The 24,674-nt window shown below is 42.6% G+C and overlaps 1 protein-coding gene across 43 annotated transcripts in view; it reads left to right on the top strand.

Moving 5' to 3' along the window:
• The window catches only part of GPHN (gephyrin), a 593,334-nt gene that overhangs the window by 236,007 nt on the left and 332,653 nt on the right, over positions 1-24,674 (top strand). For all 43 annotated transcript variants that reach the window (XM_077257154.1, XM_077257160.1, XM_077257187.1 and 40 more), the window contains exon 4: positions 1,363-1,455. In XM_077257154.1, coding sequence (XP_077113269.1) covers positions 1,363-1,455 — 93 coding nt within the window. The remainder of the gene's footprint in view (positions 1-1,362; positions 1,456-24,674) is intronic.

Consider the following 24,674-nt stretch of genomic DNA (forward strand, 5'->3'; position numbering starts at 1 on the left):
CCTCACACAAAACTTGCACATACTCAAAATGCACCACACATAAAACTCGCCACGCGCAAAACTCGCCATGCACAAATCTTGCTGCACACAACTTGCTACACTAACCTGTCACATGCAACTCAACACACAAAATGTTGCTACACGCATGTCGCCACACAAAACTCATCTCACAAAAGTCGCTACATGCATGTCGCCACACGCAACTCAACACACACAACTTGACACATAAAACTCGCCCTAAAACACACACAAGTCTGGTATTGTCCTTCAAAAATAAAAATCTGATTAATAAGCAAACTACAAGAGCAACAAATGTACCATATAGGAAATACGGCAGCTGTCAGTCACATGACCTGTCTATTATGTGTATGTGTGAGCTAATATATACTGCCAGGGGGGAGGGCTTCCTGTTGGCTGGGGATTTATCAGGCTGCCAATAGCAACCAATCACAGCTCAGCTTCTATTTTGCTACAGTTAATTAACCTGAGCTCTGATTGGTTAATATAGGCAACAAAGACATTCTCAGTATAACAAAGCTAATATATGTTGTGAAATGCTTCTATTTGCTTAGTTTTTGCCTTTTAATAATTACATTTCTATCTATTTGTTTTGTGGTTTTTGTGTGCAGAATAAATTTTTGTTAACACATTCTATTTTGCTAACAGCAGTCATTAACCCGGGCGAAGCCGGGTAGTACAGCTAGTATATATATATATATATATATATATATATATATATATATATATATATATATATATATATATATATATACATATAGGGAGTCACCTAGCAAGTAGGATCAAAAGCTCCCCCTGGTGGCCTGGAGTGTGAATGTGTTGCATGTTTGTGGTACCTGGTTACAGTTATCCCTTCTTGCCTTCAAGCGTAACATCACTCTCCCCGTGAGGAAAGCAATGCTACCGTGACGACCAGGACCCTGGGTCGCCACACAAACTTTATAAAAGACTTATGCATGACATGGATTATCACAGTAAATACATCAGCCTCTTCAGGCTAAGACAGATGAACATTATCTGACAGATGTTATTTGCTATATGGTAAAATTATTTCCAATCATAGTGGTCACGAATAACCCATTGCATATAGTCCATAATTAACAGGACTCATTTACTATGTTGTGTTATTACTGGGATTAATATTTTTGATTAGTAATTTTTCACCAATTTATTTTTTTGCAGATGTTCTATTTTTTTTCCTCAAAATTCTTAAAAAAAAATAAAAACAAAAAATCACATGAACAGTATCAAATAGCATAGTTCCATCACCATCCTTCACCCAAAACTTACATAACTTCTCCATGAAATGTCCTTTCTTCCTGACATTGATGTCTTTGTTTCCAGGAATCATTAATAGACTGGTGCGATGAGAAAGAACTTAACTTGATTCTAACGACAGGAGGAACTGGCTTTGCTCCCCGAGATGTTACACCAGAGGTGAGATCTTTTTTGGGATATGTGGGTTTTTTCATGATCAGCAGTTGATTGTATGAATCATGTTTGGATATCCCCTTTTTATTGAAAAGCTTGGAGGGGGGAGGTGAGTCTTTTTCTACCGGTCATGGAGGTAGTAACTCTACGGCTATAGTTGGGGTCCTCTAGGACAAGAGATGCTCCGTTGTAACCAGATCAGATCTGTCAGAAGTTGTGGTGACATTTGTTATCATTCTATTTGGTAAATCAAATACAACCTAGTTAGAGTTAGTAACCTAACTCTAATCATCCTGCTCTGCATATTTTGCAATTCTCACCCAAAATGTTCTTATCTTATTGCCATGCAATGGTTCAGAGTCAGACACATTATACCTGATATTGCTTTTACTCAGTGTCCTACAATAGGACAGCAATGGCATCGACCAGCATGATTGCTTGTTGGAGTTCTGGTGGGAGACTTCGGCCACCTCGAGTTTTGTGAAAACTATAGAAGCATTGGTAAAGTGATATCAAAATAGAATTCTTTTTATCATTTATCCACCAGATAGGTGAAAACTTTGAAACTGATAGTGATAACTGGGGACCCCCAAGATCACAAAAAGAAGCCAAGCAGAGTGCTTGACCACCTCTTCATAATAATTCCGGGTGGTAGCTGGCAACTGTGGCCCCCCCATCAGTTCCTTCCCACCATAACCAATTCCTAAGGAAATCTGATACGTGTCACTCTCTTTCTACATGACTTACTGATTTTGAGATTGTTTTGTGACACATTGTACTTTGTTAATGGTAAATTTATGTTGATATGTTTTGCATTTATTTGACTTTTTTTTTTTTTTTTAATTCCACCCAAGTTTTCAAAAAATTGCGTTTTTCAAACCTTAAAACACATTGTCATATCACACCCAATAGTGAATTAATGACACTTGCCACTAAACACTTATATGCCTACTTTTACTTCAGACTCATTTATGAAATGTTCATGTTTTTGGTTACGATGTTAGAAGGGTTAAACATTTAGCATTAATTTTCATATTTTTTCATCTCCTTTTGCCCCTTTGTGCTTGTAGCTTCTCGGAGCTGAAGGAGCTGTTCTACTTTTAACTGCTAAAACTATTTTTCTCAGCTGCACCCTGCTTCTCCTTTGTGCTGCAGCACCTTCCCTTTGCTCTCCTGCGTGCTTCTGGATAAAGATAGATCGCACAATGAACTATTTAAATTTCTCTGCATCAGGTGACCGATGATAGTTGTGAAAGTAGTGACTGTGACCAACTATTTGACCATTATTCTTGAAAACTATTGACAAACTCCACATTTTATTGGCAGTTCATCGGGCTCTTCAGAGCTTGATCATGCTCTCTCCTGCCTGCACAGTACAAATGGCTGCTAGGGCAATTAGGATGGCAGGTGGATTTTTTATTAGACAGGGTCATAGGTTTATCTGTTTTCAAGAATGAGTCTGGGTTGTTGGGTGCATCTGAGCATGCTCAACAGAGTATTAAAACTACAAGGATGGATCTGGTAGCAACTAAGGGTAAAGAGAACACTTGGGGGCATAAATTGGAGAGGTGAAAGCTGCAAAGTAGCACAGTTTTAAGAATAAGTTGTATTGGCACACGTTCTTAATTCTGTATCTACAGAAAACTATCAACACATTATGATTTTGGAAATCACTCTCTTAACTTTTCAGGTGTTTCACAGCAACTAGGTTAGCGCAACATCAATAATGGTTGAAATTTCAATTTATTTGTACAAAAAAAAACTAATGAAAAGTGCAATTAGAAAAGAGATATAAATACATTAATCTAGCCATGTATTGGCCATTTTGACCCCATAGATGGTTTCCATAAACTAATGCAATGCGGTCAGGGCAAAGTGAAAATACAAGTTTTCCATAGGTATCTTATCTCAGTGTCCCATATGTTGTGTCCCGATTGTGCCACTGGAGACACTGTCCTGGGCCCAGCAATGCTATGTGTGCAGGTGCACTTTGCAGATTGAGCACACTGCCAGGCTCAGAACCGAAGGAGTGCCATGTTACATCTCCAAAACCTCTGAGGTACCAGTATGGCGAAACCTCTGAGAGGTGAGCAAGGGTATTCATTTCGGGGTGTAACAAATAGTAGTAGCTTCGTCTTACTCCAATTTATAATGTCAGAGCATATTTAAGAAGTTGTTCTCATTAGGATCTGGCATCCTTTGAGTGAGTACATTTGAAAACCACAAAAATTGCATCAAAAACACAGATCGGTAGGGCTGTAAACTGTGATAGTCAGACATTGGACCTCTACGCTTCGATTTTACCACCTTTGTGAAAGGTATATGTTTTATTTTTATTTATTTATTTTTTTAAAGTATAGAAAGGTGTGATGTGTCTGTGTGTGGGGGTGCCAAATTAATTTGCTTAGGTCCATCTTTAAAGGGTTATTTTCCATTTTCTCAGATTGAGCATGTAAAAACAAGCACTTTTGCTATTTACTGCTTCTTAAGAATTTCAGCTGTTCTTGAGTTATTAAAACTTTTGTTTTGTTTATGACTTGTTGCCTAGGAGACCGACCACTGCTGCTGTGTGGCTTATAAATTCTAAGCTGAAGCTGGCCAGGATTAGGAGACATGGGGCTTATGAGTTCAATAGAAAAGAGGCAGTCAGCTCTGTTGACATTCTGATTAGTGATGAGCGAGTATACTCGCTGCTCGGGTGGTCTCCGAGTATTTGTAACTGCTCGGAGATTAAAGGTACCTTCACACGAAGCGACGCTGCAGCGATAGCGACAACGATGCCGATCGCTTCAGCGTCGCTGTTTGATCGCTGGAGAGCTGTCACACAGACCGCTCTCCAGCGACCAACGATGCCGAGGTCCCCGGGTAACCAGGGTAAACATCGGGTTGCTAAGCGCAGGGCCGCGCTTAGTAACCCGATGTTTACCCTGGTTACCAGCGTAAAAGTAAAAAAAACAAACACTACATACTCACCTGTGCGTCCCCCAGCATCTGCTTCCTGACACTGACTGAGCTCCGGCCCTAACAGCACAGCGGTGACGTCACCGCTGTGCTTTCACTTTCACTTTAGGGCCGGCGCTCAGTAAGTGTCAGGAAGCAGACGCTGGGGGACGCATGTAAGTATGTGCTGTTTGTTTTTTTTACTTTTACGCTGGTAACCAGGGTAAACATCGGGTTACTAAGCGCGGCCCTGCGCTTGGTAACCCGATGTTTACCCTGGTTACCAGTGTAAAACATTGCTGGGTATCGTTGCTTTTGCTTTCAAACACAACGATACACAGCGATCGGACGACCAAATAAAGTTCTGGACTTTATTCAGCGACCAGCGACATCATAGCAGGATCCTGATCGCTGCTGCGTGTCAAACTAAACGATATCGCTAGCCAGGACGCTGCAACGTCACGGATCGCTAGCGATGTCGTTTCGTGTGAAGGTACCTTTAGTTTTCATCACCTCAGCTTCATGATTTACAACTGATAGCAACCAGGCAACCCCCACATGTAAATCATGCAGCTGCGTCAACAAAAACTAAATCTCCAAGCATGCCCGGGAAAACCTGTGCAACGAGTACACTCGCTCATCACTAGTTCTGATCACTAGCCGTGGTGGTCGGTCTCCTAGGTAACACTCTGTAAACGAAAAAAACCTGTAAATATCTCAGTAACGGTTGAAAATTGTATTATGCAGTAAATTGCAAAAGTGGAAGTCTTTACAAGTTCTGTCCAGCAACACCCATTTATGAAAACGCAAATAATCCCTTTAATGTATTTCAGTCCACCATCAGATGTGCCTGTCGCCGCGCATTTTCTGTCCTCACAACTTGCTCATCGTTATCACTGGAGTTGAAAGGAGCTTGTGCTATTTTGAGACTGTAAATAACAAGTCGGTGAATGTGAGACTTCAGTGTGGGCTGACAGATTGCACCGGAGCTTGGCTTTCTACAGAAGACACATATGGCCGTGCCGCATGACGCTGTGTAGTAAAGGCTATCATGCCATATGACTGTTTAATTAGTGTTGTCCCTGTTTAGCATCACAAGCTCAGTGTAGCATCTCGTATACCTCGCCGTGTGCGGCCGGCTGGTGTGCCGCAGACTTCAAGCCACGTCTCCGCTTCCTAAATGTCACTCGCTGATGGTTTCCCGCAGCATGAGATGCATCCAAATATATGTGACGATCCGAACCCAGATCCCATCATCGTTCAAAAGGATAGAGAGAAATTTCAGATAACGGCGACACGTTGGATCTGCAGCTTCTAAGTGTTTCATAAGATGCCAGAAAAGCCAGATTATTAGCAATGAAAGATGGTTTAACCCTTTGACTACCAGAGTGCGTTTTTTTCCTGCATTCTTTTATATTTTGTTACAATTGTCCACTCACTTCTATGGGTCAATGAGAGTATTAGTGCCTGTGTCACCACAGCTCCATTAACTTCTATTGGTTCCATGGGAGCACTAGTGCCTGTGTGACAACAGCTCCATTAACTTTTATTGGTTCCATGGGAGCATTAGTGTCTGTGTGATCACAGCTCCATTCACTTCTAAGGGTCCATGGGAGCATTAGTGCCTGTGCGACCACAACTCCATTCACTTTTTATTGTGAATGAGAGCATTAGTGCCTGTGTGACCCCTGCTCCATTAACTTCTATTGGTTCTATGAGAGCATTAGTGCCTGTGTGACCCCTGCTCCATTAACTTCTATTGGTTGTATGAGAGCATTAGTGCCTGTGTGACCCCTGCTCCATTAACTTCTATTGGTTCTATGAGAGCAGTAGTGCCTGTGTGTCCACAGCTCCATTCACTTCTATGGGTCAATGAGAGCATTAGTGCCTGTGTGAACAAGAGAAAGAAGGCCAATGCCCACAGCTCCATTCACTTCTATGGGTCAATGAGAGCATTAGTGCCTGTGTGAACAAGAGAAAGAATGCATATAAATGTGCACACCTGCTACAAAATACCAAAAATTATATACATTTTATTACAGCAACAAGGACATATACATATAAAAACAATTAAAAATGACAAAACACCCTAACCACAAAACCCATATCAAACAGTATGTATGACATACACTACCGATGCTGTAACCATGACATTGTAACAAAAGGCATATGGTACAATAATCACATGTGAAAAAACACCAATTATATGGTAAAGTAAACAATGGCACTACACCATAGCCTAGATATGACAAAGTATGGGCGTCCACAATTATGTCATGAATAATGTTCAGCAAACATGTAGCATATAGAGATGTAAAATGTAAAAAACGCCCTATCCAAATCAAAAGGACCTGCAGAAATAAATAAATAAATCAAGCCATATAAGTAATGTGCAAGTATGGCTGTGAAGCCTGCCGGATCAAGTAACAAAGCCTGGTGTCAGGAGATGAAAAACACCAGCCCAAATCCTGGTATAAATGACCAGACCTGGAGACAGCAGGAACTGCTCAGTGCATGCACACGAATGTAGGCAGAGTGCAAGTCCAAAGGATGGTGGGGCAAAGCATGGCAAGAGGAAGGGTGTGGGAATATCCCACGCGTATCGCTGCCAACAAGCAGCTTCGTCAGGGAAAGTAGCTTCCCACTGAAGAGTGTCCGCTATATATAGCAATAGTAGAAACATAAACCAGTTACCGGTGTGCAGTGTTCACCAAGGAAACCCGGAAGTCAAAGGAGGAGGATGATGCAGGCGCAGACGTGAAACAGATCTGAAGCGCAGGGCGCCTGCATGAGCACTATGGCAGATGCAACATGAAAAAAATGAGAAAAATGAGAAAAAGAGCTAGCGCAGTGTGCGGCCACACACAGAACAGTTTTGTTGATGTATAGAGCACATGTGTGAAAATGTATTATAGAAAAAAGGGCGGAAAAATAGAATAAATAAATAAAGCCATGAGGTTATGAATGGGCAGCGCATAGACCAGGAAATACCTAGAAAAGCGCAAGAATGTAGGAGATCACCTGAAAGAAATGTTGTTAGAATAAATATAAACAATTGCATGGTGGCATAAACAAAAATAAGGAAAAGGAGAAAATATATATAAATATAAATAACTGGGCTATGAAAACTCAAGGAATACCAAACCACATGCAAACCAATACATATATAGTTTAGTATGATAACAATGTCAATTCTTAACAGAATATATAGACTGCAAACCTATTGCAAAAGTAAAAACCAAAAACCAAGGACCAAATCATGGAGGTCCGTACGTTCCATCTATCCAGTCCAGAAATAAGGGTAAAGTTTACACCCCACAGCAATGTAGAAAGTCCAACACGAGAAATAAGCCACACATAAGGTTGATACAGTACGTCCAAAGTCTTGCAAAGAAGGAGACCAGAGGTATAGATGTATCCATGATGAAAATGTTTTAAGATGATAAACTCAGATTTGGACTCCCCACAACAATAAAGATAGTCCCACATGAAGAATAAGCCTCACAGAGGGTAGATACAGTATCTCCAAAGTCTTGCAGGGGAGGAAGCCAGAAAGTAGGGCAATATCAGGGTATCCAATTAACCCCAAAATCCTGTATATAGCAATTCCTCATTTAGTCCAGAGGGCGCCATAGAATTTAGATGGAAGATCCAGCGAGCTTCATGTTGAAGTAGGAGTTTGCGCCGGTCACCACCTCTTTCATCACAGAAGATTTTCTGTAGACCAAAAATTTGGGTGTTATTAGATTTGCCATCATGCCACTTGAGATAATGAGCTGCCATGGGAGTTAAGGCCTTACCCTTCTTGAGGTCTGCAGATGCCAAATTGATTGTTGACAGATGTTTCTGTGCACGTCTCCTGAGTTCCTGAGAGGTTTGACCTACATAGACTTTGACAGGGGCAGATGATAGCATAAATCACAAAACTAGACCTACAGTTAACATATTGGTGGAGTAAATGGTCAGGCTTATCAAGGGGGTTGGTAAAGCGATCCCTTGTTGGTGGCATGTGAGGGCATATCGTACAGTCACCGCAGGGAAATGAGCCCCTGAGGCGAATACCTCGATTGAGTCTGGTGACCGGCCGAGAAAAATGACTCCTAGTAAGTCCCGTAGATTCGGAGCCCTTTTAGCGGTCATCAAAGGACTAGGGCTCACACAAGACGAGGTTTGGGCATCTGAAGTCAGAATGTCCCAGTTATTGATAAGAATGTGTCTCACCTCATTCCAGTTGGTACTATATTCCGTGATGAATCTAACTGTAGAGTCCTGTGGATGTAAATGTGGTGCCAAAAGAGAAGCTTGATCCGAACCTCTGGAACGTTGGAAAGCCTTTGATACTGTCCTACGGGGATATCCTCTCTGCCGAAATCTCCTGGTGAGATCCCTGGAATGTTCTTGAAAGCCTGCATCTGTGGTACAGTTACGCCGGGCCCAAAGAAACTGTCCCACTGGGATCCCCGCACGGGTATGTAGAGGATGAAAGCTCTGGAATTGTAGGAGATTATTAGTTGCTGTGGGCTTACGATAGAGTTCTGTCATCAGTCTGTCACCATCTGTAGAAATTTGAATATCTAGAAAAGTGGCTGAGTGCGGGGAACAGGAGTGCGTTAGGAAGATGTTCAATGTATTATCATTAAGTTCCTTTAAAAATTGCACACATGCAGCTTCTGTACCTACCCAGACAAAGAAAACATCGTCAATATAGCGGTGCCAATGTTTGATGTGGTTTCGGAATCCCTGAGAATAAAAAACGACCGTCTCTTCCCACCATCCAAGAAAAATATTAGCGTAAGCTGGTGCGCAGCGTGCACCCATCGCCACGCCCGATACTTGTTTGTAAAACGTCCTGTTGAAAAGAAAGAAATTGTGATGCAGAATAAAATTGAGGTCTAGGATGAATGAGTCATGGAGGCGGTTAGTCCCGTCAAGTTGGTCCAGGAAAAACTCAAGTGCCTTAATACCCTGTGAATGGTTAATATTGGAATACAGCGATTCCACGTCACAAGTGACGAGTAGTTCCTGACCAGTCAGGGAAATATTGCGACATACCCGGATAAAATCTGATGTATCTTTGATGAACGATGGTAATGCTGAAGCAATAGGCTGAATAAAGAAGTCAACATAGGTACAAACCCGTTCACACATACTGCCGAAACTTGACACTATTGGTCTGCCTGGCGGTTTTAGGGCATTCTTATGCACTTTGGGCAAGAGATAGAATGTGGCTGTTACTGGATTCTCACACCACATGAATTTCTTTTCATTAACTGAAATAATCCCCATGGAAGCTGCATGGTCAATCAATTTATGCAGCCTCCCCAGAAACACCTCTGTCGGATCCGAAGGCAATTTAACATAAAATTGTTTATTGTTCAGCTGTCTGTTAGCTTCCTCTAGGTAAAAGTTGGTGGGCCAAAGCACCACATTCCCACCCTTGTCCGCCTCCCTGATGATGATTGCATCATTATTTTTTAGAGCGTTAACAGCTACTTTCCCTGACGCAGCTGCTTGTTGGCAGCAATACGCGTGGGATATTCCCACACCCTTCCTCTTGCCATGCTTTGCCCCCCCATCCTTTGGACTTGCACTCTGCCTACATTCGTGTGCATGCACTGAGCAGTTTCTGCTGTCTCCAGGTCTGGTCATTTATACCAGGATTTGGGCTGGTGTTTTTCATCTCCTGACACCAGGCTTTGTTACTTGATCCAGCAGGCTTCACAGCCATACTTGCACATTCCTTATATGGCTTGATTTATTTATTTATTTCTGCAGGTCCTTTTGATTTGGATAGGGCGTTTTTTACATTTTACATCTCTATATGCTACATGTTTGCTGAACATTATTCATGACATAATTGTGGACGCCTATACTTTGTCATATCTAGGCTATGGTGTAGTGCCATTGTTTACTTTACTGTTATGATCCTTAGTGGTTGAGGATCACAAATTACTCCAGCTAAGTAACAAACATAGGACAAGCTCTAGGGAGGTGGCAAACTGGACTGACCGCAAATCTGAACCTATCCAAACACACTAGAAGTAGCCGGTGAACGTGCCTAAAAATCCTAGATGTCTCGAGCCAGCCTGAGGAACTAACTACCCCTAGAGAGAAAGAAAGACCTCTCTTGCCTCCAGAGAAATAATCCCCAAAGATATAGAAGCCCCCAACAGATAACGGTGAGGTAAGAGGAAGGCACATACACAGGGGTGAAAGCAGATTCAGCAAATGAGGCCCACTAATACTAGATAGAAGAAAATAAAAAAGGGAATCTATGCGGTCAGTAAAAAACCCTTACAAAATATCCACTCTGAGATTTCAAGAACCCCCACACCAACTAACGGTGTGGGGGGAGAAACTCAGTCCCCTAGAGCAACCAGCAAGCGAGGAAATCACATTTTAGCGAGCTGGACAAAAAACATAATGAACACTGATAATCAAAAAATGATCAAACAAAAACTTAGCTTGTCTTGGAGAGACTGGGAGCAAGGTAGACACAAGGAATCTGAAGAGCACTGAATACATTGATTGCAGGCAAGGAACTGAGTATCCAGGTGAGCTAAATAGGAAACCAACCAAGGATAACGAACCAGCTGATGCTGCAACCTGCAGAAAGACAACACTACACAGTACCGCTTGCTACCACTAGAGGGAGCCCAAAAATAGAGTTCACAACACTTTACCATATAATTGGTGTTTTTTCACATGTGATTATTGTACCATATGCCTTTTGTTACAATGTCATGGTTACAGCATTGGTAGTGTATGTCATACATACTGTTTGATATGGGTTTTGTGGTTAGGGTGTTTTGTCATTTTTAATTGTTTTTATATGTATATGTCCTTGTTGCTGTAATAAAATTTATATAATTTTTGGTATTTTGTAGCAGGTGTGCACATTTATATGCATTGGCCTTCTTTCTCTTGTTCACATTTGCTACTTCCATGCTTAATGTAGCACCTTGCTCTATTATATCCCATATTATTGTTATAGTGGTGCACCCGCTACTATATTTGTGATTAGTGCCTGTGTGACCCCTGCTCCATTAACTTCTATTGATTCCATGGGAGCGTTAGTACCTCTGTGACCACAGGTCTATTCACTTCTATGGGTCAATGAGAGCGTTAGTGCATGTGTGACCACAGCTACATTCACTTCTATGGGTCCATGGGAGCAATAGTGCCTATGTGACCACAGCTACATTCTCTTCTATGGGTCCATGGGAGCAATAGTGCCTGTGTGACCACAGCTGCATTCTCTTATATGGGTTAATCAGTGTGTTAGTGCCCTTTGTGACTACTGCGCCATTCACTTCTATGGGTCCATAGGAGCATTAGTGCCTGTGTGACCACAGCTACGTTCACTTCTGTGGGTCCATGGAAGCGTTAGTGCATGTGTGACCACAACTCCCTTCACTTCTATGGGTCCATGGGAGCATTGATGCATGTTTGTGATCATGGTTATCACTTCCATGAATCTATGCAGCGTCAGTGTACTTGTGTTGCCTATCATCCATTAACTTCTATCGATCCATGGTAGCATTGGTGCACATGTGACCATGACTCCATTCAATTATATGGGAGCATTAGTTCACATGTTTTACTACAGCTCCGCTCATTGCTATGGGTCCATGGGAACATTAGTGCACACGTGTTACCACCGCTCCATTCATTTCTATGGATCCCTGAGAGCTAAAACCACTTTTCCATTCACTTCTATAGTAGTTTTAATGCAAAAAACTATTTTAATGAAGCCTTAAAGGCATGGTCTAGGTATAGAAAAACATGTCTGCTTTCTGTCAAATATCATCATTTTTCCACAAGTTTAATCAGAGCACCAATTCCGATCAGTGAATCTGAGCTGCAATACAAGACACAACCTATGGACAAGTGTGGCGCTGTTTCTGACAGGAAGTAGCTGTTTCCCAGTAATTACAACGAGCATTTCATTGCATGACTTTGTAAAAGCAAACTATTATTTCTTACCTGGTAAGGTGGATCCTGAAGCCCCTAGTCTGGATGCACCGTTCTTAAGCTGCAGAACAGAACAGGAGCAGCGATGATGGGTATAGCAGAGCAGGAGCAGCAATGATGGGTGTAGCAGAGCAGGAGCAGCGATGATGGGTGTAGCATAGCAGGAGGAGCAATGATGGGTATAGCAGAGCAGGAGCAGCGATGATGGGTATAGCAGAGCAGGAGCAGCGATAACTGGTGTAGTGGAGCAGGAGTAGCGATGATGGGTATAGCAGATCAGGAGCAGTGATGCTGGGTATAGCAGAGCAGGAGCAGCGATGATGGGTATAGCAGAGCAGGAAAAGCGATGATGGGTATAGCAGAGCAGGAGCAGTGATAACTGGTGTAGGAGAGCAGTAGCAGCTATGATGGGTATAGCAGAGCAGGAGCAGCGATGATGGGTATAGCAGAGCAGGAGCAGCGATGATGGGTATAGCAGAGCAGGAAAAGCGATGATGGGTATAGCAGAGCAGGAGCAGCGATGATGAGTATAGCAGAGCCAACTACCAATTAAGTAAATCAGGTGATGTGCATTTCTGTAATGAGGAGGAGTGTTGTCTAATGATATCAACACCCTATATAAGGTGTGCTTAATTATTAGGCAACTTCCTTTCCTTTGGCAAAATGGGTCAGATTTAACGGGCTCTGAAAAGTCAAAAATTGTGAGATGTCTTGCAGAGGGATGCAGCAGTCTTGAAATTGCCAAACTTTTGAAGCGTGATCACCGAACAATCAAGCGTTTCATGGCAAATAGCCAACAGGGTCGCAAGAAGCGTGTTGGGCAAAAAAGGCGCAAAATAACTGCCCATGAATTGAGGAAAATCAAGCGTGAAGCTGCCAAGATGCCATTTGCCACCAGTTTTGCCATATTTCAGAGCTGCGACATTACTGGAGTAACAAAAAGCACAAGGTGAGCAATACTGATAGACATGCCAAGGTACGGAAGGCAGAAAAACGACCATCTTTGAACAAGAGCCATAAGATAAAACGTCAAGACTGAGCCAACAAATATCTTAAGACTGACTTTTCAAAGGTTTTATGGACTGATGAAATGAGAGTGACTCTTGATGGGCCAGAGGCTGGATCAGTAAAGGGCAGAGAGCTCCACTCCGACTCAGACGCCAGCAAGGTGGAGGTGGGTACTGGTATGGGCTGGTATCATCAAAGATGAACTTGCGGGACCTTTTCGGGTTGAGGCTGGAGTGAAGCTCAACTCCCAGACCTACTGCCAGTTTCTGGCAGTGGTACAGGAAGAAGTCGGTATCGTTCAAGAAAAACATGATTTTCATGCAGGACAATGCTCCATCAGATGCCTCCAACTACTCCAGAGCGTGGCTGGCCAGTAAAGGTCTCAATGAAGAAAAAATAATGACATGGCCCCCTTGTTCACCTGATCTGAACCCCATAGAGAACCTGTGGTCCCTCAAAATGAGAGATCTACAGGGAGGGAAAACAGTCCACCTCTCGGAACAGTGTCTGGGAGGCTGTGGTGGCTGCTGCATGCAATGTTGATCGTAAACTGATCAAGCAACTGACAGAATCTATGAATGGAAGGCTGTTCAGTGTCATCATAAAGAAAGGTGGCTATATTGGTCACTAACTTTTTGGGGTTTTGTTTTTACATGTCAGAAATGTGTATTTCTAAATTTTGTGCAGTTATATTGGTTTACCTGGTGAAAATAAGCAAGTGAGATGGGAATATATTTGGTTATTATTAAGTTGCCTAATAATTCTGCACAGTAATAATTAACTGCACAAACAGATATCCTCCTAAGATAGCCAAATCTTAAAACAAACCCTCTCCAACTTCCAAAAATATTAAGCTTTGATATTTATGAGTCTTTTGAGTTGATTGAGAACATAGCTGTTGATCAATATGAAAGATAATCCTCTAAAATACAACTTGCCTAATAATTCTGCTCACAATGTAATCACGCAGATTAGGTATGGAAGCAGGACAAATACATTTTTTGACTCTGACTCTGACGGTTGGGCCGTCACACAGTGCTTTTTCTAAGCTCAGCGCCTGGCAAAATTTGAGAAACGCATTACTGCTTACCCAAGTCACAGAGCCAAGCCATGTTTAGACTTGTATGCAAGCTAATGAGAAGTCATATAATATGTTTGTCGTCCATCCACGAGCTTCTCCCCAAGAGATATGAGTAATAGAAAATTTCATAACTGTTCAAAAAGGGGAGTTCCCCAACCACCCAGTGAGGTCAGCACAGTGGGAGTGCCTTAAGTTTGAGCACAGGTATAAGACACCGAGGCGGGACTAGAGCTCTCCCTCTGTCTCTCTTGGCCTGGGAAGTCACCTAGCAGACACGGTGTCTGATGCATTGGGACATATGCTCCTCATCCTCCCTGCCGCATGGCTTACCATGGAATGACATAAGACAAATGTAAGTTTTTTTTAATCTCTAATCCCTTTTATTTTGTAATAGTCTAATTGTATAATTGTCTCATCTTGTAATATCGTTTTTTTTATACCGTTTGTAAACACTGCCTATTCTTTTTGGAGTAAAAGCTATAATATTTACTAGTATTGTTCTCCTTGCTCTAAAACATACCTCCAACATCCTCTGAAGTAAATTATGCTGATTGGGTTGGCTCCTGACCCGCTATTAATCACAGGAATAGGAGCTGGTGACAGCAGAGCAAACTGAGCTTGTTGGGTGTAGCTGGCCGTGACGAAAAGGGGTTTATAAGAGTATTGCACAGCTGTGGCGAGGAATAGGGATATCACACTCATGGTTGCATGCCCAATAGCCAGTACACAATCAGGCAGCCTTTTTAGCGACTAATTATCCTAGGTGCAGTTCCATGAATGACCTGAGGGTAAGGGGGGGGGGGGGGGGGCGCCACAGAGCTGCAAGTTCCAAACCGGAACTGGGAAATAGAATATAAATAAATACCAGAAGAAAGAACTGGGGCAGCCAAACACCCCCGGTTCATGACATATTGGTGGCAGCGGTGGGATAATAAAAATATTCCCCCTGTGATACATGACACAAATGTGCACACACTGTACCCAGAGATTACATAAACATGTGTAAGGATACATTGGAAATATGAGCTACTGAGTGCTAAGATGTGCCAAACACTCATGAAAATCTAAAAATATGCCAGATTGTTAATACAAATGTATACGCTCTTTTTGTATAAATACAAATAATTACGTATATATTTTTATACACATGCTTGCAGGCATGATTAATGACCTGATGCTAGGCTCAGACATGTAAACCTTCTCAGCTTTTTTTAAATTTTTAAATATAAATGAAATCCATATTGTCTGCAGCTTTTTAACATCAGCGTCTGTTTTGAAAAAATGTAGTATATTTATGATGCATGACCTGACCGGGCGTCCGGCACACGCCCTCCGACCTGGCTCCCGGGCTTCCATTGATTATAATCAAGAGACATGACGTGAGAAACTTACTTGACATTTTGGCACACTTTTTGGTGTCTGATCTCCCATCTATATATATAATTGTCTAAGGGTTTTTCCGTCTGTCTGTCTGTCTGTCTGTCCTGGAAATCCCGCGTCTCTGATTGGTCGAGGCCCCCAGGCCTCGACCAATCAGCGTCGGGCACAGTATCGACGTAGATGTCATAATGGTTGCCATGGCGACGATGATGTCATAAAGGTTGCCTCGACCAATCAGCGACGGGCACAGTCTGCCGCGAATTCGCCTCGACCAATCAGCGACGGGCACAGTATCGACGTAGATGTCATAATGGTTGCCATGGCAACGATGATGTCATAAAGGTTGCATGGACCAATCAGCGACGGGCATAGTCTGCCGCGAATTCTGGAATCATCATTGTCCAAATACTACGGGGACATGCATATTCTAGAATACCCGATGCGTTAGAATCGGGCCACAATCTAGTAGACAATAACTGAAAGACAAGGCATGGGAAATCTTCTAGTGAGAAACCCTCTCAATATCTTTGCACACTTTTTGGGTTTCTAATATCTCATAGAGTGAGAATAAAGGCATGGAAAACTTTCTCAATATCTTTGCACAATTTTTGGATTTCTCTCCTATAGACTATAATCGAGAGTAAAGACTTGGGAAACCTTCTCGACTTTTAGCAAGACTTTTGGGGTTTCCAGATTCCCATAGACTATAGTTGAGAGAGATGGCATGGAAAGCCATCTTTACAGCTTGGCAAACTTTTGGGGTTAGTGGTCTCCCATAGACTAATCAAGAGACACAGCATGAAAAATCTTCTCTATATCTTGGTTCTCTTTTTGGGTTTCTGGATTCCTATAGATGATTATCCAGAGAAATGGCACGGGAAACGTTCTCATCATCTTGGCAAACTTTTTGGGTTTCTGATCTCCCATAGATGATAATCGCGAGAGATAGCATGGGAAAAATTCTTCAAATCTTGGCTTTTTTTGGGGGTTCCTGATCTCCCATAGACTATAATCGAGAGACTGCTTGGGAAAGCTTCTCGACATCTCACCAAACTTTTTTTTTAGTTTTTAATCTCGAAAGAGAACACTTGAAATCTTCTTGACATCTTGGAACACTTTTTGGATTTCATATCTGCTATAGACTAAAATTGAAAATTATGGCATGGGAAATCTTTATACTAAGTCTAAAATGTATCCTTTGGATAAAGTCAATGAGCTTTTTCAGAAATTGCCAAAATGGCTACCACCAGTGTTCATCCTTACATTCTTTGGTATGGTGGGTTTTTTTTATTGCCCCATACTAATAGTTCCACTCAAGGAAGAAAATTGAATTTTTTTCCCTCGACTTTACCGGTAGTAAGTACTGTAAATAATGACCAAGTGGATGAGCTATTTCAACCTTGCAAATGTTCATGGTCCTCCACCAGAGACCTAATATATATCAAATTGATGTGATGGCTGGATGTTTATTTTTATTTCGGATGTGCTTGAGGACGCTCATCCTGACTCTGATTTATAGTTAATGGAGGTGTACTCTGGTTTGAAGAATTTCTGGAATTTTCATTATTGACATTTTTAAAGTGTCATTTTGCTCAAGGACAAAGTATTGATCAGAATGCATAATTATTTTGTCCACCAAGTCTGAAATGCCATTACTGCTCAGACTGTACTTCAGCTAAGCTTGTGATTGCCCAAATTTTGTATCAAAATATGGCAGAATCAGCACTTTACTTACTACCTGTTCTCCATACTGTCATCTTTTGTTTCTTTCATTTATGTTCCCTGACTGTAATGAATATTCATGAAAACGTCGTCATATTTAATTATTTTTAGTATTTTTTATTATTATTATTATTATTATTATTATTATTATTATTAATATTATTATTATAGTGCCATTTATTCCATGGCGCTTTACATGTGAGGAAGGGTGTACCTAATAAAAAACAAGTACAGTAATCTTAAACAATGCAAGTCACGACTGGTACAGAAGGTGAGAGGACCCTGCCCGCGAGGGCTCACAATCTACAATGGATGGGTGAGGATACAATAGGCGAGGGTAGAGCTGGTCGTGTAACGGTTTGGTGGATCGGTGGTTACTACAGTTGTAGGCTTGTCGGAAGAGGTAGGTCTTCAGGCTCCTTTTGAAGGTTTCCACAACAGGCGAGAGTCTGATATGTTGGGGTAGAGAGTAGGGGGGTTGCTTGGGAGAAATCTTGTATGCGATTGTGGGAAGAGGAGATAAGAGGGGAGTAGAGAAGGAGATCTTGTGTGGATCAGAGGTTGCCTACAGGTGAGTACTGGGAGACTAGGTCACAGATGTATGGAGGACACAGGTTGTGGATGGCTCTATATGCCATGATTAGGGTTTTGAACTGAAGTCTATGGGTAGTGGGGAGCCAGTACAGGGATTGACAGAGAGGAGAGGCTGGGGAATAGCGGCGGGGTAGCTGGATTAGTTGGGCAGAATAGCTCAGGTTAGATTGGAAGACTGTGAGAGTGTTATAGGGGAGGCCCCAGAGCAGGAGGTTGTAGTAGTCAAGGCAGGAGATGATGAGGGCATGCACTATAGTTTTTGTGGATTCTTGGTTGAGAAATGTGCGGATCCGGGAAATATTTTTGAATTGAAGTTGACAGGAAGTGAAAAAAGGCTTGGATGTATGGGCTGAAGAAGAGATCAGAGTTAAGAGTTACCCCGAGGCAGCGAGCTTGCTGAACTGGGGAGCGTGGGCAGCCATTGATTTTGATGGATAGGTCCATTGGAGGGTCAAATGAGATGGTGGAAAAATGATGAATCCTGCATTAAGTTTTAGAAATCTAGCAGAGAAGAAGGATGAAACAGTGGACAGACATTGTGGGATTCTGGTTAGTAGGGTGGTGATATCTGGTCCAGAGATGTAGATCTGTGTGTCATCAGCATAGAGGTGATACTGAAAGCCATGAGATTCTATGAGCTGTCCCAGGCCGAAGGTGTAAATGGAGAAGACCAGTGGCCCTAAGACTAAACCTTTGTGGACTCTGACAGATAGGGGCTTATATATGTATCTACTTACATATAGTTATAGACTATTTTAGTTTCAAAAGGTTTTATTTAGAAATAAGATATTGAAAATATACAACAGTTTGGGTACATTCTCCCACGCAGGGGAGGTGTAAATTTCAATAATAATGAACAAATCTAAATTTTAACATATGGAGACACAAGAAAAAGATAGGTGGGGACAGTACAAAGGTTAGACAAACGGGTAATCCACAGTGTGTTTTATACCAGTTTACTATCCGCTATTTCATGCAATGCCAATCAACATAAAAGTCAGAATTTCAGAATCAGATTGGGTCATACAGGGAGTGTTAAGGTAGAGAGCGCGGGCGATTGCCGCCAGGTGTCAGCTGATTATTACAGCTGACATCCGGCACTATTTGCTAGGAGTCGTCATGGACCGCTCCCGGCACATTAACCCCCGAAACACATCACAGCGTTCCGGCGGCATAGGGAAGCATCGTGCAGGGAGGGGGCTTCCCTGAGATCGCGTTGTTCAGAGGGTCTCCTACGTCCTCCTCCCTGCAGGCCCTGGATCCAAAATGGCCGCGGAGCTCCTTCCGGGTCCTGCAGGGAGGTGGCTTGTAAGCGCCTGCTGAGATCAGGCATCGGCAAGCCTCCTGCACTGCCTGTCAGATCGCTGATCTGACACAGTGCTTTGCAAAGTGTCAGATCAGCGATCTTACACTATAGCATGATGTCCCACCCTGGGACAAAGTAAAAAAGTTTTAAAAAAAAATATTTACATGTGTAAAAAAAAAAAAATGAAAAAAATTCCCAAATAAAGAAAAAAAAACTATTGTTCCAATAAATACATTCCTTTATCAAAATAAAAATAATAAATAAAAGTACACATATTTAGTATCGTCGCGTCTGTAACGACCTGACCTATAAAACTGTCCCACTAGTTAACCCCTTCAGTGAACACCGTAAAAAAAAGACAAAAAACAACACTTTGTTTTCATACCGCCGAACAAAAAGTGGAATAACGCGATCAAAAAGACAGATATAAATAAACATGGTACCGCTGAAAACGTCATCTTGTCCCGCAAACAATGAGCTGCCATACAGCATGATCAGCGAAAAAATAAAAAGTTATAGTCCTCAGAATAAAGTGATGCAAAAATAATTATTTTTCATATAAACTAGTTTTTGTGGTATAAAAGCGCCAAAACATAAAAGAAGATATAAATGAGGTATCGCTGTAATCGTACTAACCCAAACAATAGAACTGTTTTATCAATTTTACCAAACGCGGAATGGTATAAACGCGCCCCCCCCCCCACACCAAAAAAAAGAGAAATTTATAAATTGCTGGTTTTTGGTCATTCTGCCTCACAAAAATCAGAATAAAAAGCGATCACAAAGTGCTACATGCCCAGAAATGGCATCAATGCAAACGTCAACTCATTCCACAAAAAACAAGACCTCACATGACTCTGTGGACCAAAATATGGAAAAATTATAGCTCTCAAAGTGTGGAGACGCAGAAACTATTTTTTGCAATAAAAAGCGTCTTTTAGTGTGTGACAGCTGCCAATCATAAAAATCAGCTAAAAAAAGCTTTAAATAGTAAATCAAACCCCCTTAGTTAGGGAAAAATAATACAATTACAAAAATGTATTTCCATTTTCCCATTAGGGTTAGGGTTGGTGCTAAAGTTAGGGTTAGGGCTACAGTTAGGGTTGGGGCTAAAGTTAGGGTTGGTGTTGTGAACTCTGTTTTCGGGCTCCCTCTTGTGGTCACTGGTGGTATTGTGTGATTTTTGCTTTGGGCTCCCTCTGGTGGCTTTGTTTGTTATCCTGCTGGTCTCTGGCTATCAGCTGGTTCGTTATCCTCTGGGAGGTTCCTATATAGCTCTGTTTTACTTCCACTTGTGGCCGTCTGTCGATGTAATCAGTGCTACTCAGATTCCTTCTGACTACCTTGCTCCCAGTCCATCCAGTATAAGCTAAGTTTTGTTTGCTCATTTTTTGATCAGCAGTGTTTATCATGTTTTCTGTTCCAGCTTGCTAAAATGTGATTCCCTCGCTTGCTGGTTGCTCTAGTGGGCTGAGTTTCTCCCCACACACCGTTAGTTGGTGTGTGGGTTCTTGAAATCTCAGGATGGATATTTTGTAAGGGTTTTTTATTGATCGCATAGACCCCTGCTCTATTTTCTGCTTTCTAGTACTAGTGGGCCTCTTTTGCTGAATCTGATTTCATCCCTATGTATGTGCCTTCTTCTTACTTCACCGTTAATATTTGTTGGGGGCTTCTATATCTTTGGGGATTATTTCTCTGGAGGCAAGCAAGGTCTTTCTTTCTCTTTAGGGGTAGCTAGTTCCTCAGGCTGGCTCGAGACGTCTAAGAATTTTTTAGGCACGTTCACCGGCTACCTCTAGTTGTTTTGGATAGGTTCAGATTTGCGATCAGTCCAGTTACTATCTCCCTAGAGCTCGTCCTTAGTTTAATCACTTGCTGATCTATTTGTGATCCTCCGCCACTAGGGATCATAACAGTACAGCCGGCCGATAAAGTGTTAATTGCATGGCAGAAGCAGCAGAAAAGAAGCCTTGAGAAATTTTTTTTTGTTTTTTTTTGTTGTTGTTGCCGTGTGTCTAGCTGCTGTGGCTAGCTTCTCTCCTCCTCTTAATCTTGGTGTGGCTCTGAGTTCAGCTGCTGACATGGATGTCCAGAGCTTGGCTTCCAGTCTGGATCATCTTGCTGCTAGGGTTCAAAGTATTCAGGATTTTGTTGTTCACAGTCCTATGTCAGAGCCTAGAATACCTATTCCGGAGTTGTTTTCTGGAGATAGATCTAGGTTCCTGAATTTTAGGAACAATTGTAAGTTGTTTCTTTCTTTGAAACCTCGTTCCTCTGGTGATTCCGTTCAGCAAGTTAAGATTATCATTTCCTTTTTGCGTGGTGACCCCCAAGATTGGGCCTTCGCATTGGCGCCAGGGGATCCTGCATTGCTTAGTGTAGATGCGTTTTTTCTAGCCCTTGGATTGCTCTATGAGGAACCTAATCTTGAGAACCAGGCTGAAAAAACGTTATTGGCCCTCTCGCAGGGGCAAGATGAAGCAGAGGTGTACTGCCAGAAATTTTGGAAATGGTCGGTGTTTACTCAGTGGAATGAGTGTGCCCTGGCTGCAAATTTCAGAGAAGGTCTTTCTGAAGCCATTAAGAATGTCATGGTGGGGTTCCCTACGCCTGCAGGTCTGAATGAGTCAATGACTCTGGCCATTCAGATTGATCGGCGTTTGCGGGAGCGCAAACCTGTGCACCATTTGGCGGTGTCTTCTGAACAGACACCTGAATCTATGCAATGTGACAGAATTCTGACCAGAAGTGAACGGCAAAGTTATAGACGGCAAAATGGGTTGTGCTTTTACTGTGGTGACTCAGCTCATGTTATCTCAGCATGCTCTAAGCGCAAAAAAAAGGTTGATAAATCTGTCACCATTGGTACTTTACAGCCTAAGTTCATTTTGTCTGTTACCCTGATTTGTTCCCTGTCATCTTACCCGGTTAATGCTTTTGTAGATTCAGGTGCCGCCCTGGGTCTGATGGATTGGTCATTTGCCAGGCGCTGTGTTTTTGATTTGGAGCCTTTAAAATTCCCTATTCCACTAAGGGGAATTAATTCTACACCATTGGCTACGAATAGACCTCAGTACTGGACACAAGTGACCATGTGCATGACTCCTGTTCATCGGGAGGTGATTCGCTTTCTTGTACTGCATAATTTGCATGATGTCGTCGTGTTGGGTCTACCATGGTTGCAGACTCATAATCCAGTCCTGGATTGGAAAGCTATGTCGGTGTCAAGTTGGGGTTGTCAGGGAATTCATGGTGACGCTCCTGTGGTGTCAATTGCTTCGTCCACTCCTTCTGAAGTCCCTACGTTTTTGTCAGACTACCAGGATGTATTTGAGGAGCCCAAACTCAATTCTCTACCTCCTCATAGGGACTGTGATTGTGCTATGAATTTGATTCCTGGTGGTAAGTTTCCTAAGGGACGACTTTTCAATTTATCTGTGCCGGAGCATGCTGCCATGCGGAGTTATATAAAGGAGTCTTTAGAGAAGGGACATATTCGCCCGTCCTCATCCCCTCTTGGTGCAGGATTCTTTTTTGTGGCTAAAAAGGATGGTTCCCTGAGACCCTGTATTGATTATCGCCTTTTGAATAAAATCACGGTCAAATTTCAGTATCATTTGCCATTGTTAACTGATTTGTTTGCTCGCATTAGGGGGTCTAGTTGGTTCACCAAGATAGATCTTCGTGGTGCGTATAACCTTGTGCGTATAAAACAGGGTGATGAATGTCTGTCATCTGGGTGGTGTGTGATCGTTTTTCTAAGATGGTCCATTTGGTGCCCTTGCCTAAGTTGCCTTCCTCCTCCGAGTTGGTTCCACTGTTTTTTTCAAAATGTGGTTCGTTTGCACGGGATTCCTGAGAACATTGTTTCTGACAGAGGATCCCAGTTTGTGTCTAGATTTTGGCGGACCTTTTGTGCTAAGTTGGGCATTGAATTGTCTTTTTCGTCGGCCTTCCATCCTCAGACGAATGGCCAAACCGAGCGAACTAATCAGACCTTGGAGACTTATTTAAGATGTTTTGTTTCTGCTGACCAGGACAACTGGGTTACTTTTTTACCGTTGGCCGAGTTTGCCCTTAATAATCGGGCTAGTTCTGCTACTTTGGTTTCTCCTTTTTTTTGTAATTCGGGGTTTCATCCTCGATTTCCTCGGGTCAGGTGGAGCCTTCTGACTGTCCTGGAGTGGATGTTGTGGTGGATAGGTTGCATCAGATTTGGAATCATGTGGTGGACAATTTGAAGTTGTCACAAGAGAAAGCTCAGCTCTTTGCCAACCGCCGTCGCTGTGTGGGTCCCCGACTTCGCGTTGGGGACTTGGTGTGGTTGTCTTCTCGCTTCGTTCCTATGAAGGTCTCCTCTCCTCAGCTCAAGCCTCGGTTTATCGGTCCTTATAAGATTCTGGAAGTCCTTGGCCCTGTGTCATTCCGTCTGGACCTCCCGGCATCATTTGCTATTCATAATGTGTTCCATCGCTCGTTGTTGCGGAGGTATGTGGTACCTGTGGTTCCTCCGGTTGAGCCTCCTGCCCCGGTGCTGGTTGAGGGAGAATTGGAATACGTGGTGGAGAAGATCTTGGATTCTCGTGTTTCTAGACGGAGGCTCCAGTATTTGGTCAAGTGGAAGGGCTATGGTCAGGAGGATAATTCTTGGGTTGTCGCCTCTGATGTTCATGCGGCCGATTTGGTTCGTGCCTTCCATGTGGCTCATCCTGATCGCCCTGGGGGTTTTCATGAGGGTTCGGTGACCCCTCCTTAAGGGGGGGGGGTACTGTTGTGAACTCTGTTTTCGTTCTCCCTCTTGTCACTGGTGGTATTGTGTGACTTTTGCTTTGGGCTCCCCCTGGTGGCTTTGTTTGTTATCCTGCTGGTCTCTGGCTATTAGCTGGTTTGTTATCCTCTGGGAGGTTCCTATATAGCTCTGTTTTACTTCCACTTGTGGCCGTCTGTCGATGTAATCAGTGCTACTCAGATTCCTTCTGACTACCTTGCTCCCAGTCCATCCAGTATAAGCTAAGTTTTGTTTGCTCATTTTTTGATCAGCAGTGTTTATCATGTTTTCTGTTCCAGCTTGCTAAAATGTGATTCCCTCGCTTGCTGGTTGCTCTAGTGGGCTGAGTTTCTCCCCACACACCGTTAGTTGGTGTGTGGGTTCTTGAAATCTCAGGATGGATATTTTGTAAGGGTTTTTTATTGATCGCATAGACCCCTGCTCTATTT

Source organism: Ranitomeya variabilis, chromosome 1, assembly GCF_051348905.1.
Source record: "Ranitomeya variabilis isolate aRanVar5 chromosome 1, aRanVar5.hap1, whole genome shotgun sequence".
In the NCBI taxonomy this organism is placed as follows: Eukaryota; Metazoa; Chordata; class Amphibia; order Anura; family Dendrobatidae; genus Ranitomeya; species Ranitomeya variabilis.